Raw genomic sequence first — 14,292 nt, 5'->3', positions numbered from 1 at the left:
GGTTTTGGCAATTAGCCAGTTGCCCTCAGCACGCTCTCTGAGTTTCTCCTTTTTACAGTTCATACAGTTTGTGTCCTGATTCTTCTTTGGTTTATACATTTTTAAGTTCCCATGCTACTGTCGTCTTTAGATCTTAAACTTTCTTTTTCAGTGCAGTCTGAAAACCAGGAGGCCAATGGCTGTGTGATCCTGTGGAGCTAGAGAACAGGCAATCAGAAGTAGCATGACTTTGAGTTACATCAGTACATAAAGTAGGTGTGCCTGGGGGATGTCTGTTTTACTACTCCTCCTTTCCCTCACCGTCCATGCACGTACACATACAGATGATGCAACCAATGAAAGTCCCAACAAGCAACTATAGAAGGTTTCCAGAAAGTAGTCAAGGTGCAGATTCCTTCATTTCTGTCAGTTCTTGTGATGGAGTCGAGGGCCTCTGGAAGATGCTGGCGATGATGCAGATGTAGCTGGTGTCTTCAGGTGATGCAGGTCCATAACTACCAATACCTGTCTCTCCTTCCTCTTTCAGGCTTGGATACAGCAGGCAGACAAGATCCTGCAGTGGAATCATAGGCAAGAGTTGAGCCTGATCGCAAGAGACTTAAATCTTGCCTTCAGATAGCTAAGTGCTCAGGCCATAGCCATGGGGCAACAGCTGAGGTGATGACATAGTAGTTTCTGGAGATGGATGAGGTGTGTTTCTCCCACCCCAAAATTAAAAAAAGAAATGTGAGGGGAAAATTTAAGTGAAGGAATTAGTGGTTAAGCAGACTGCAGTGCCATCCTGCAGCAGTGGCAGTGACAGTCTCACTTGATGACAAGAGACAGTGCAAGCTGTCTTGTTTGCATGAACTTGCTCAGGCTGGACATGAGGAACACGTGGATGTCTTGCAACTTGCCAAGCTAGCTGGCATTGCTGTTGATACAGTATGCCTGATGGTCTAAGCAACTTTCAACATGGCAGAATAAATCCATACTTGCATCCCTATGGTGCTATTATGTACATGGGCGTGTAGGCCAGCTAGTGTAAATGGGAAATCGCAAGCAGCAAAGAGTTGCCCCAGCCTCTTGTGAATGCCTTTCCTGGAGATGTCATGTGCCTGAGGCTTTACAAGTGGCTCTTGTTTCCCCAACTCTGAGCCCCCTGGCAGCAGAGTAATGTGGAGGATGTGTGTTCCCAGTCTCTGAAGGACTGAGGCAGCCTCTTTGATATTCAGCCAGATTGTTTGAATGTCACCTTCCCCATCCTGAAGTACTGCCTCTACTTGTGATCCTTCCACGCTTCTACCATGACACTTTGCTGCCAGTCTGCGATCAGTCCCAGGTGGTGCATGGAAAGAATGACATGGTTAAAATATTTCTAACTTTTACTCTCAGGCGTTTCTTTTGTTTGGGTTTTTTTTGTTATTTCTCTGCTATTTAAGTCATGGAAGGTGCTGCCCACTGTGGGATTTCCCCATTATAGCTTCCTGCTCTTGCTACCATGATTTCATTTCTAGCCACAACTCAGTTATAGGCAGCCACTGCCATTCTAACCACCCTGTTGCCCAACCTGTATCTGTCGGTCACCTCAGCCTTTTCTTTGACAGAGGCAAGAAGTCACATTTTAAAAATACGTTATCACATATGTATATTTTAACATGTATAAGCAATGTTTGAAGGGTGACAATGCACCATGCTGCCACTATTGGTTTTTTTTAATGCACTGTACCATGTGGTCACTGGGCTTTAAGCACAAGGCTGTGTGCTGAAAGCTGCAGGAACTTAGAGCTGCTGTGTGATGCAGAAGTGCAGGGCTCAGCTAGTTAGCTGCTTCCAGCAAAACAGAGCTTTCTGCTGAGACCTAGCAGGTGCTGTGGACTAGGCTGGCTCACCCGCCATCAGGATGCTGTCACCTTGTAGCTCTGGATCCATGGAGTTTAATACTACCCTACTTTCCCCCCTTCATTTCAAACTTCGTTACTTGGAGTCAAATACAGCTTTCCAGTTTTACTCTAGCATTTCAGAAAAATGCTGAGGGAAGTATCATGGCTAACACATTTAATATCTTGACCAGTGAAAGCACTTACTCTGCAGACTTGCTTTAAGTAGCATTAGCTAAAGTACTGTTCAAAATGCCATTGGCTGCCAGTATGTTGTCAGTGCTGCCAGTCATGGCACTGAACAAGTGGGGGTGGCAACAAGCAGTCAGCAAAGGAAATAAGGAATATCTCTCTCAAGCTAGGAATAACTTGAATTTCTGATGCATGCAAGCAAGCAAAAATGCCATCTTCTCACCCACTCCCTTTTTTTGCCCATCTTTCTTTTTTGCTTTTCTTCATGCTGTGCCCAAACTTTCTAATTGTAGGCCATTTTTAGAAACTACACTGGTTTCGAAATGGTATTTTACTCCAATTTAAACATTTTTCACATCAGTTACTGATGTATTAAGGGTAGAATAATGAGTGCTTACCTTCCTGTGTGCTAGCAGATGATTTTTCAACATAATTTAATTTTGCCTGAAGGATAATCTTTATAACAATGGATACCTGATCATATATTCACTTCTCAGTACTCCTGGAGACAAATTTCATGCTGACCATTCAAACGAGTATTATCATGCAAGTACTAACAAGACTAACTGGGAATAACTAAGTTATGTGTAGGCGTGAGAACCATAATGACTCTGATAAATTCCCACATTACAAACCAACCTGCTTGATTTGATTCAGTACTTATTTTAATGGGAGCAAGGTGATCTAAGAGGAATTTTTCTTGATGCTGTTTTGCCTCATGGAAACTATATAAAAGCTATTTGTAGTAACGGTAATTTACTATTATGTATTTAGATCTGGAGCGGTGGTAAAGGAGGGAAGCCAAGTTTAATAACCAGCAACATTATTTTGTGTTCATTTCATTGAGGGAGTTCTCAAAGCCCGGGAGACCTTCCAGAACTATATAATAAACTTTTGGATTAATGTGATAGACTGCTACCTTTGTCACTTTCCTTATCTATATAGAGTCATGCACACCTATGAGATGGATTACTTAGGTATAGAGGATTATGAAATATTTTCCATCTCTGTTGCCTCTAGTATCTTCAGGCTATGTATCTAGTTCCAATCTTGGTGCAGACAATTAAGCCCCCAGGCAAACCAAACTAGGATTATTTTATTTTAAAATACACTTCAAAAACTCACAGTTGTTCATATGGTATCTTTTATGTTCCTTTGCTCCTGTTTAACTTAGCTTTGTGCTTGCTGGAACCTTAAAAGCATACAACAAGAAGGGTTTGGAAGCAGTAGAATAACTTCCTTGGTTCCCTAAAAATGACATCAATAAAAATCTAATCTCTGTGCCTTGAAACTATGGTATGATTTTACTGTGATGTATGATTTTTTTGTTGTTGTTGTTTTCTTCTCTATTTCAGGCCAAACAAACAAAGTAGCCAAGGAGGCAGCCAATAGATGGACTGGTGTGTATGCATTTATATTGCTTAACACAGCTTCAGACTAGAGCAATTTCAGTAAAAGACCTACTCATTGTTAAGAATTTTAAATTTGATTAGGACTTGATGTAGGATAGCCCTCACTTATAAAAGCATGCAGAAATATATTTTACTTATAAATTATCATGATTGAAAAAAAAGAATACATTTTCGCAGTTTAGTTACTGAACATACTTCACATCACATAACAGATTTGTCCTTCTGGTGTTGTCCTGCACACCGTGTTAAAACCTGCAACTCATTTTCTTGGTTGAGTTAAAATCTCTTAAGATCAGGAAAACATTAATAGAAAGAGACTGGAAATGGTGGTGTCCAGGTATTCAGAAAGTTTAATTCTTCTTTTCTGAGTTTTCGTCTGTTTCTAAAGAGTAGAATGCTTTGTGGAACCTCATTGCTGCTACCATATGATGGATGTTAATATGAAGTAGGTATTTCTCAAACTAATTAATCAACTTTGACATGCAGAAAAATGCTGCACAGTTTTGACAAAGGTTACTGTGATAACATTTGTATGGAAGTTTAACTCAATTTTCAGTTGTTGCTTAGCTTTGCCATATTGCTATATATTTTCATTTTGCAGAGTAAGCAATATGTATGTCCTTACTTTTTTTTTTAATTATTTAGAATATAATTTGTAATTTTTTGTTTAGAATTCATCTACTACTGATGGACTACTCACTATCATTGGTTATGCCAAGAGCAGCAGGATATCCTTGTCATAGTCTTTTGACTATTATTACTTTATATCTTCATTTGCACTGGGTTGTTTACTGCATATGGGGAAATAAAGTTATGTATTTGAAAATACCTTCTGGGAGTACTGTTGTCAGGGCTTTCTACTGTTGATGACAGGCTGTTGTTCTCAGTGTCTTGAGAGAGGTAAAGGAACTATGCCTCAGCCTGTAGAAAGTACTTTGCTATTTAATTAGACAATTAGGTTATATGCTGTAGCATATTTTTCTTTTGAAGAGACAGTTTTAAAACCAAATGTCTGATGGTTAAAGAAAAGAAAATATTTCCAAGGTGTGCAGACACAGAGAACACTTCCTGTCTTAAGGAATGCTGCAATTTGAGTGTTAGGAATGACATAGTGAGTTTCAATCAATACTGCAGTGAAAAATGATGTTAAATTGAAGAGAATGTATATGCTAAAATAATAGTAATGTGATGCTAAAAGAGAAGTGCTGTCTAAAATAAAGCTACTTGAATGTCTTTTTTTTTTTTAACTTTCAAACAAAATGTACATTATCTGAACAAACATACACAGGACTAGAAAGGACCTTATAGTTAACTGATTTTCACAGTTGTAGACAGTTACACAGTAGGTGTCTAGTTGAAAAAGGACCTATAAAATACTTATTATGCATATTCACACTTACCTCATCACTCTATAGCAGGCTTACACTGTAATTGTAGCTTTCAGTCTTCTCATAGAAGAGGAGCAAGAAAAGATAAAGGTAACCTCCAAAAAAGAAGACATATTTTACTTAGTACTGAGTAAAAGTATGTCATTAACAAAAGCCTCCTGTTTTCTGTTCCAAATTGTCCTGGTTTCGGCTGGGACAGAGTTAATTTTCTTCTTAGTAGCTGCTACAGTGCTGTGTTTTGGATTTAGAGTGAGAATGATGTTGATAACACTCCGATGTTTTAGTTGTTGCTAAGTAGCACTTATCTTCAGCCAAGGACTTTCCAGTTTCCCGTGCTCTGCCAGTAAGCAGGTGTGCAAGAAGCTGGGAGGCAGCAAAGCCGGGGCAGCTGACTTGAACTAGCCAAAGGGGTATTCCATACCATGGAACGTCATGCCCAGTATATAAACAGGGGGAGTTGGCCGGGAGGGGCGGATCGCGGCTCGGGAACTAACTGGGCATCGGTCAACGAGTGGTGAGCAATTGAATTGTGCACCACTTGCTTTGTATAGTTTAATTCTTTTAGTATTGCTATTGTCATATTATTATTATTATCATTATCATTGTTTTTCATTCCTTTCTGTCCTATTAAACTGTCTTTATCTCAACTCACGAGTTTTTTTTCCTGATTCTCTCCCCCATCCCAGGGGTGGGGGGGGCAGTGAGCGAGCGGCTGCGTGGTGTTTAGCTGCCGGCTGGGGTTAAACCACGACAGTCCTTTTTGGCGCCCAACGTGGGGCTCGACGGGTTGAGATAACGACAAATCTGACTGGAATGTGTTAGAACAAATTTGTTATAAACATACATTGTATTAGTTCAATAGTTGCTGGTCACAATGTTGATGTATTTGCTCTCAAAGTTGGTGCACTTGTTCTTAAAGGTGCGTTATGTAATACCTTACTTGCAGTATATGCTCCCTGTTGTGCTGTTTATCACCCGTGGGAACTGGGCCAGAGGTATCATGTTGTTGTACTTTGTAACACTGGCTTATGATACAATAGAATTGCTGGTTGTGGAACTAATCTGGTATTTGTACTCAGCATTGCCGTCACCTCCGTACTTCGGGAGCCGTCTATCAGAAACTATTAATAATTACACCTTGTACCTTTTCTCATCGGAGAGCCAAGCCACAGGGGAGACACATTTCTTTACCTTCCCCTTCTCCTCCAGGCAAATTACAGTGGCTCTTGAGAATTTTGAATATCCTTGGGATGTTCAAACCAGCATGTTCCTATTGTTATGTCTCCTGAATGTGTTCCAGGCCTTGTTTAAGGTTAAACAACTGTTTAAGAATACCTTTCGGAAATCTGCCCCGAGGCTTAATAACCATGGGTGGCATGGCATGTGGGAGAAAATGGGCAGGTATCTAGAGAACTTCTCACCTCCAATGGTTTGGAACTTCACTCCTGAACAACTACAGGACCCTGATAAAATGATAGATTATCTGAAAGGAAAATGCTGTGGCGATTCCAAAGAGGCACAACTTATCGCACTGTGCTGGGCCCTGGCTAGCATCTACCAAACACTGCTCAATACTATGCAGCACCCTCAGGGGGAAGGGAGGGAAAACAGACCGACAGATACTGCGGCTACTCCAACCCCTGCAACAGACACAGCAGCTACTGCAACCCTGGCAACAGGCAAGGCGGCTACTCCAGCCCCCACAACAGACACTGCGGCTACTCCGACCCCTGCGACAGGTGCTGCGGCTACTCCGACCCCTGCGACAGGTGCTGCGGCTACTCCGACCCCTGCGACAGGTGCTGCGGCTACTCCGACCCCTGCGACAGGCGCTGCAGCTACTCCGACCCCTGCGACAGGCGCTGCGGCTGAACCAGAGAACCAATCTGTGCCAGTATCAGTCGCCCCTATACAGAAGAAGAAATATACAAAAAAATCAGCTCGTGTAGCGAAGGATGAAGATGAACCAGGGCCATCACGAGAACAGGAGGAAGAGGCAGAACCAGAAGTAATCACCCGATCTCTATCCCTGAGTGAGCTGCGGGATATGCGAAAAGACTTCAGCCGTCGTCCAGGTGAGCACATTATCACCTGGCTGCTCCGATGCTGGGACAATGGGGCTAGTAGCCTGGAATTAGAGGGTAAGGAAGCCAAGCAGCTGGGATCACTTGCTAGGGAAGGTGGCATTGATAAGGCGATTGGAAAAGGGACACAAGCCCTCAGCCTCTGGAGGCGACTCCTGTCAAGTGTGAAGGAAAGGTATCCCTTCAAGGAAGACGTTATATGTCAACCAGGCAAGTGGACCTCCATGGAAAGAGGTATTCAGTACCTGAGGGAATTAGCCGTGCTAGAGATGATTTATTATGACCCGGACAGTTTACAATTACCCAAAGATCCAGATGAAGTTCAATGCACACGACCCATGTGGCGGAAGTTTGTACGGAGCGCACCATCATCGTATGCCAACCCATTGGCAGTACTAACTTGGAAAGACGAAGAGGCACCGACAGTGGATGAAATGGCTCGCCAACTCCGGCAATATGAAGAAAATCTCTCTTCATCCCTACGAGCCTGTGTCTCGGCTGTGGAAAAACTGTCCGAAAAGTCCGAAGAACTGATCGAACTGATCAAAACCTCCTACTCCCCACCTGTACAGACCAATATCTCAGCTATTAGGAGTGAGCGTTCCTCTGATCAAGAGAGAGAATATAGAAGGTATACACCACGGGGTACCCTGTGGTTTTACCTGCGTGACCATGGAGAGGACATGAGGAAGTGGGATAGAAAACCCACCTCGGTCCTAGATGCACGGGTACGTGAATTGAAAGGAAAAACAACCAGAAAAGGGGATTCTTCCAGGAAAGATGCCGCTCCGGTTTCCAGACAAAGTAGAAGGGCTTCTGACCCTCTTGAAGGGACCTCTAAGTCATTTTTACAAGAAGTGAGTAACAAATACTCTGACCAGGATTAGAGGGGCCCTGCCTCCAGCCAGGTGGAGGAAAGGGACAACCGGGTTTATTGGACTGTGTGGATTCGATGGCCTGGCACATCACACCCACAGGAGTATAAGGCTCTAGTGGATACCGGTGCACAGTGTACTCTAATGCCATCAAGTTATAAAGGGGCAGAACCCATCTGTATCTCTGGTGTGACAGGGGGATCTCAACAGCTAACTGTATTGGAGGCTGAAATAAGCCTAACTGGGAATGAGTGGCAGAAACACCCCATTGTGACTGGCCCAGAGGCCCCATGCATCCTTGGCATAGACTATCTCAGGAGAGGGTATTTTAAAGACCCAAAGGGGTATCGGTGGGCTTTTGGTATAGCTGCCTTGGAGACAGAGGGAATTGAACAGTTGTCCACCTTACCCGGTCTCTCTGAGGACCCTTCGGTTGTGGGGTTGCTGAGGGTTGAAGAACAACAGGTGCCGATCGCTACCACAACGGTGCACCGGCGGCAATATCGCACCAACCGAGACTCCCTGATTCCCATCCATACGCTGATTCGTCAACTGGAGAGCCAAGGAGTAATCAGCAGGACTCGCTCACCCTTTAACAGCCCCATTTGGCCAGTGCGAAAGTCTAATGGAGAATGGAGACTAACAGTGGACTATCGTGGCCTGAATGAAGTCACGCCACCGCTGAGTGCTGCTGTGCCAGACATGCTAGAACTTCAATATGAACTGGAGTCAAAAGCAGCCAAGTGGTACGCCACAATTGATATTGCCAATGCATTTTTCTCAATCCCTTTGGCAGCAGAGTGCCGGCCACAGTTTGCTTTCACTTGGAGGGGCGTCCAGTACACCTGGAATCGACTGCCCCAGGGGTGGAAACATAGCCCCACCATTTGCCATGGACTAATCCAGAATGCACTGGAAAAAGGTGGAGCTCCAGAACACCTGCAGTACATTGATGACATCATCGTATGGGGCAACACAGCAGAAGAAGTTTTTGAGAAAGGGGAGAAAATAATCCAAATTCTTCTGAAAGCCGGTTTTGCCATAAAACGGAGTAAGGTGAAGGGACCTGCACAGGAGATTCAATTTCTAGGAATAAAATGGCAAGATGGACGTCGTCACATCCCACTGGATGTGATTAACAAAATAGCAGCTATGTCTCCACCAACTAGTAAACAGGAAACACAAGCTTTCTTAGGTGTTGTAGGGTTTTGGAGAATGCATATTCCAAATTATAGTATGATTGTAAGCCCTCTCTACCAAGTGACCCGGAAGAAGAACGATTTTAGATGGGGCCCTGAACAACAACAAGCCTTTGAACAGATTAAACGGGAGATAGTTCATGCAGTAGCCCTTGGGCCGGTCCGGGCAGGACCAGATGTTAAAAATGTGCTCTACACCGCAGCCGGGGAGAATGGCCCTACCTGGAGTCTCTGGCAGAAAGCACCTGGGGAGACCCGAGGTCGACCTCTAGGGTTTTGGAGTCGGGGATATCGAGGATCTGAGGCCCGTTATACTCCAACTGAAAAGGAGATATTAGCAGCATATGAAGGAGTTCGAGCTGCTTCAGAAGTGGTTGGTACTGAAACACAGCTCCTGTTGGCACCCCGACTGCCAGTGCTAGGCTGGATGTTCAAAGGGAAGGTCCCTTCTACACATCATGCAACTGATGCTACGTGGAGTAAGTGGGTTGCACTGATCACACAACGAAGTCGAATAGGAAACCTTAGTCACCCAGGAATTCTGGAAGTGATCACAGACTGGCCAGAAGGCAAAGATTTTGGAATATCACCAGAGGAGGAGGTAACGCGTGCTGAAGAGGCCCCAATGTATAATAAACTGCCAGAAAATGAGAGGCAATATGCCCTGTTCACTGATGGGTCCTGTCGTATTGTAGGAAAGCATCGGAGGTGGAAGGCGGCTGTATGGAGTCCTATACGACAAGTTGCAGAAACTGCAGAAGGAGAAGGTGAATCGAGTCAGTTTGCAGAGGTGAAAGCCATCCAGCTGGCTTTAGATATTGCTGAACGAGAAAAATGGCCAATACTTTATCTCTATACTGATTCATGGATGGTGGCAAATGCTCTGTGGGGGTGGTTGCAGCAATGGAAGCGGAGTAATTGGCAACGCAGAGGTAAACCCATTTGGGCTGCTGCATTGTGGCAAGATATTGCTGCCCGGCTAGAGAACCTGGTTGTGAAAGTACGTCACGTAGATGCCCATGTACCTAAGAGCCGGGCCACTGAAGAACATCAAAACAATCAACAGGTAGACAAGGCTGCTAGAATTGAAGTAGCTCAGGTAGATCTGGATTGGCAGCATAAGGGTGAATTATTCATGGCTCAGTGGGCCCACAACACCTCAGGCCATCAGGGAAGAGATGCAACATATAGATGGGCTCGCGATCGAGGGGTGGACCTGACCATGGACACTATCGCACAGGTCATCCATGAATGTGAAACATGCGCTGCAATTAAGCAAGCCAAGCGGTTAAAGCCTCTTTGGTATGGAGGACGATGGCTGAAATACAAATATGGAGAGGCCTGGCAGATTGACTATATCACACTCCCACAAACCCGTCAAGGCAAGCGTTATGTGCTTACGATGGTGGAAGCAACCACTGGCTGGCTGGAAACATATCCCGTACCCCATGCCACTGCCCGGAACACTATCCTGGGCCTTGAAAAGCACATCTTATGGCGACACGGTACCCCAGAAAGAATTGAGTCAGACAACGGGACTCACTTCCGGAACAATCTTATAGACACCTGGGCCAAAGAGCACGGCATTGAGTGGGTGTATCACATCCCCTATCATGCACCAGCCTCTGGGAAAATCGAGCGATACAATGGATTGTTAAAGACTACATTGAAAGCAATGGGTGGTGGGACTTTCAAACATTGGGATACACATCTAGCAAAGGCCACCTGGTTAGTCAACACTAGAGGATCTGCCAATCGAGCTGGCCCTGCCCAATCAGAACTTTTACGTACTGTAGAAGGGGATAAGGTCCCTGTAGTGCACATAAAAAATATGCTAGGAAAAACAGTTTGGGTTACTCCTGCCTCAGGCAAAGGCAAACCCGTTCAGGGGATTGCTTTTGCTCAAGGGCCTGGGTGCACTTGGTGGGTGATGCGGAAGGATGGGGAAGTCCGATGTGTGCCTCAAGGGGATTTGATTTTAGGTGAGAACAGCTAATAGATTAAATTGTATGCTATATAATCCTGCCACTGTCTGTCATCATTATTATAACTGTTATGTGCTATATTAATGGTATTACAGTAAGAATTACTTAGATTAATGAAGAATGAACTTTGATAAAACTGAGTGAAGTGCAATAGTGATGGAACCAGGACTGACTTCAGCATGCAACAATCCGACACCACACACCATCCTCCTGCTGCGCCCAATGTCACCTGCCTGCCACATCACACCGAAGCCCAATCCTGTTCTGCCGACTGAGCGGACTTTGCATCATCCCTCCTGCCCAGACAGACTGTTACAATAGATGGAGCTCAAAGTCATGGACTGAATGAACTCAACAGACATTTGATAGAGACGGCCCATAGACTACGGGAATGATATCTATACGTATATATTAAAAGACAGGAAAGGTGATGGTGATTAATTGGAAATGTATTGGAAAGTGTGGGATCTGGGCATAACGTAAATGGTATAGAATAAGGGGTGGATATTGTCCTGGTTTCGGCTGGGACAGAGTTAATTTTCTTCTTAGTAGCTGCTACAGTGCTGTGTTTTGGATTTAGAGTGAGAATGATGTTGATAACACTCCGATGTTTTAGTTGTTGCTAAGTAGCACTTATCTTCAGCCAAGGACTTTCCAGTTTCCCGTGCTCTGCCAGTAAGCAGGTGTGCAAGAAGCTGGGAGGCAGCAAAGCCGGGGCAGCTGACTTGAACTAGCCAAAGGGGTATTCCATACCATGGAACGTCATGCCCAGTATATAAACAGGGGGGAGTTGGCCGGGAGGGGCGGATCGCGGCTCGGGAACTAACTGGGCATCGGTCAACGAGTGGTGAGCAATTGAATTGTGCACCACTTGCTTTGTATAGTTTAATTCTTTTAGTATTGCTATTGTCATATTATTATTATTATCATTATCATTGTTTTTCATTCCTTTCTGTCCTATTAAACTGTCTTTATCTCAACTCACGAGTTTTTTTTCCTGATTCTCTCCCCCATCCCAGGGGTGGGGGGGGCAGTGAGCGAGCGGCTGCGTGGTGTTTAGCTGCCGGCTGGGGTTAAACCACGACACAAATCTACTTAATAATGATGTTCCCCACTATGTACCTTTTTCGTATACACAGAGATAATGCTAATGGAAGGATTTTGTTGTAGCCAAGACTCTAATTCATGGTTTCCTAAATATTCAAAACTGAATGGGTTCTTTTCTGTTTACAGATAACATCTTTTCAATAAAGTCCTGGGCCAAACGTAAATTTGGATTTGAAGAGAGCAGAATTGACAAAAGTTTTGGAATCCCAGAAGATTTGGATTACATTGATTAGTGTTCAGCAGTTGATGGCTGACACAGTTGTACATAGTTTGTTAAATATTCTCAGTTGGCATTTAAATGTGCATCTGAATCCTCTCCAAACAACTGACCACCCTTTAATTTGCAGTTTTTGTTAAAGTTAATAAAATTTTAAAAATACTTGTTGCATTTCATTTTTTTCGTTGTCCTGTCTGGACAGTAAATCTCTTGGTTACTTCTGTGAGACAGACTAAGAATGGACAGGGGTTATAGGGAATAATTATCACAAAGTCCTGAGACTGGTTTTTTCTCTTCTTTTGCTTAACTGGGAGTAGTACTAAGAGCTAGAAGCTCCAGGGATTTGTGTTTAAACATGTTAAAGATGTTGGAGTGGAAATAGCAGGGGACAATATGGAATGGAATGAATTTTTCCCTCATCTCATCAGTGAAATAGAAAAGAGGCGTAATCCATTAATGGAAAACAGTGAGACAGTAAGGATGTGAGTAGAAAGGCTAAGGTCTGATTTCAAGTTGTTCTTTATTGTGTTGCTAGAACTGCTTGTAAGTTTAGTGACAAAATTTTGTTTGTTGTTGGAAAATACTAGTTCATCAGAGCTAAATCTGTTCCAGCGAATGTACTGGATTTGACACTGAGAAAGCTTCTCTGGTCAAGATTGTTAGTGCATAGGAGAGGGAGCAAAGAGCACCCATCCATCCACAGTGCACCAAGATTTAGGATGCTAATCTGGGATGTGAGAGACCACATTCAATTTGCTGTTCAAAATCAAGCATCTTTGGGTTTATGCACGTTTTTCAATTTCAGGCTAAAAAAGCAGCCAACCAAAATAATAACAAATGTGAGAATGTCTCATTTTTGTTTGGTGAGATTTCATAAGCACCTCACTTTGTATCAGCCTCGGGTTTCTAGCTCTGATCAGTGAGTAGCTGCAGAAAGAGAGGTGGAGAGTACAGACTGGTCTTGTACCTCCCACAGCTATGGATTGCAAGACGGCATTTCTGCTGTACAATTCTGGAGGATATAAGCTTTACCTTTAGGAGGCAGGCGGGCCTGCTGCAAGGTAGAGGCGTGTATCACTGGAAAGTGGCTGTCTGCCTTTTATGTAACCTGATGAGAGCATCGCTGAAAAGGTGACATTTAGCTGGAGATACGCGCAGAAGTCTGTCTCCTGTGACCTTTCCAATTAAAAAGTTTCCTAGCAGTTCAGTGCATGTCAAAATCCAAGGATTTCAGGTATGCCGCTGGCTGTTGTCATCTCGTGTCTATGAAGACAGCAAAGTTATTGGGAAGATTTTCCTCTCGTAGAGGTAGCGTAGCAAGCTATCTGTTGCCTAAGGAAAATGTATGTGATGCCTGGCACATAGTAAAATGTCACTGTGCTTACAATTGCAATGGAGACATTTCCTTTTATGTGTTTGGAAAGATTTTATTCCTAATATATCCAATATTTAACATATAATGTGTTACGAACTGAGTAACAGCTTACCAGCTGCTAACTGGTAAAAGCTTAATGCAAGTGGGTAGTCTTGAGCTGAATGCAGTGTTCCTTACCAGGCCTGGCTTTTGCCCCATGAATGGAGTGCTATGCACCAAAGCTAAGTGATTGTGCCAAACCAAAGTATAGCACATGTAGCTTGCGTGGCTGTTCTTACTCTTGGATTTTGTGCTGTGAAACATGAAAGAAAGAGCTTTTTCTGTTCTTTGTAGAGTATTTCTCTTAAGTCATTCCCCCCCCCCCCCCCCCCCCCCCCCCCCCCCCGCAGATCTGTTTCTTCTGTGAAGCTGTTCTGTACCACCTGACAGGTGTCAGAAGCTCCTTGGCACGTCTGCATTTGAGAGCACGTATCTGCCACACGCCAGAGATGATGATGACGACTCAAAAGCCTTGTTCGTATGAAGGAATGTTGAGCATGTGAACTTGTTGATGGTTCTTACCTCTTAGAATCACTGTCACATGGCTGAACTTCTACTCG

At 43.9% G+C, this 14,292-nt stretch overlaps 1 protein-coding gene across 2 annotated transcripts in view; it reads left to right on the top strand.

Moving 5' to 3' along the window:
• The window catches only part of MND1 (meiotic nuclear divisions 1), a 51,604-nt gene extending 39,124 nt beyond the window's left edge, over positions 1-12,480 (top strand). The window contains exons 7-8 of one of the 2 annotated variants that reach the window (XM_050896509.1): positions 3,407-3,451; positions 12,228-12,480. In XM_050896509.1, the coding sequence (XP_050752466.1) occupies positions 3,407-3,451; positions 12,228-12,334 (152 nt within the window). In that variant the 3' untranslated portion in view covers positions 12,335-12,480. Of the gene's footprint in view, positions 1-3,406; positions 3,452-4,134; positions 4,193-12,227 lie in introns of those variants that run through there. The other variant, XM_050896510.1, reaches the window with a different exon arrangement.
• The last annotated feature ends 1,812 nt before the right edge of the window (positions 12,481-14,292 follow it).

Source organism: Gymnogyps californianus, chromosome 4, assembly GCF_018139145.2.
Source record: "Gymnogyps californianus isolate 813 chromosome 4, ASM1813914v2, whole genome shotgun sequence".
Taxonomy (NCBI): Eukaryota; Metazoa; Chordata; class Aves; order Accipitriformes; family Cathartidae; genus Gymnogyps; species Gymnogyps californianus.
This window is presented reverse-complemented; position numbering and strand designations above follow the sequence as displayed.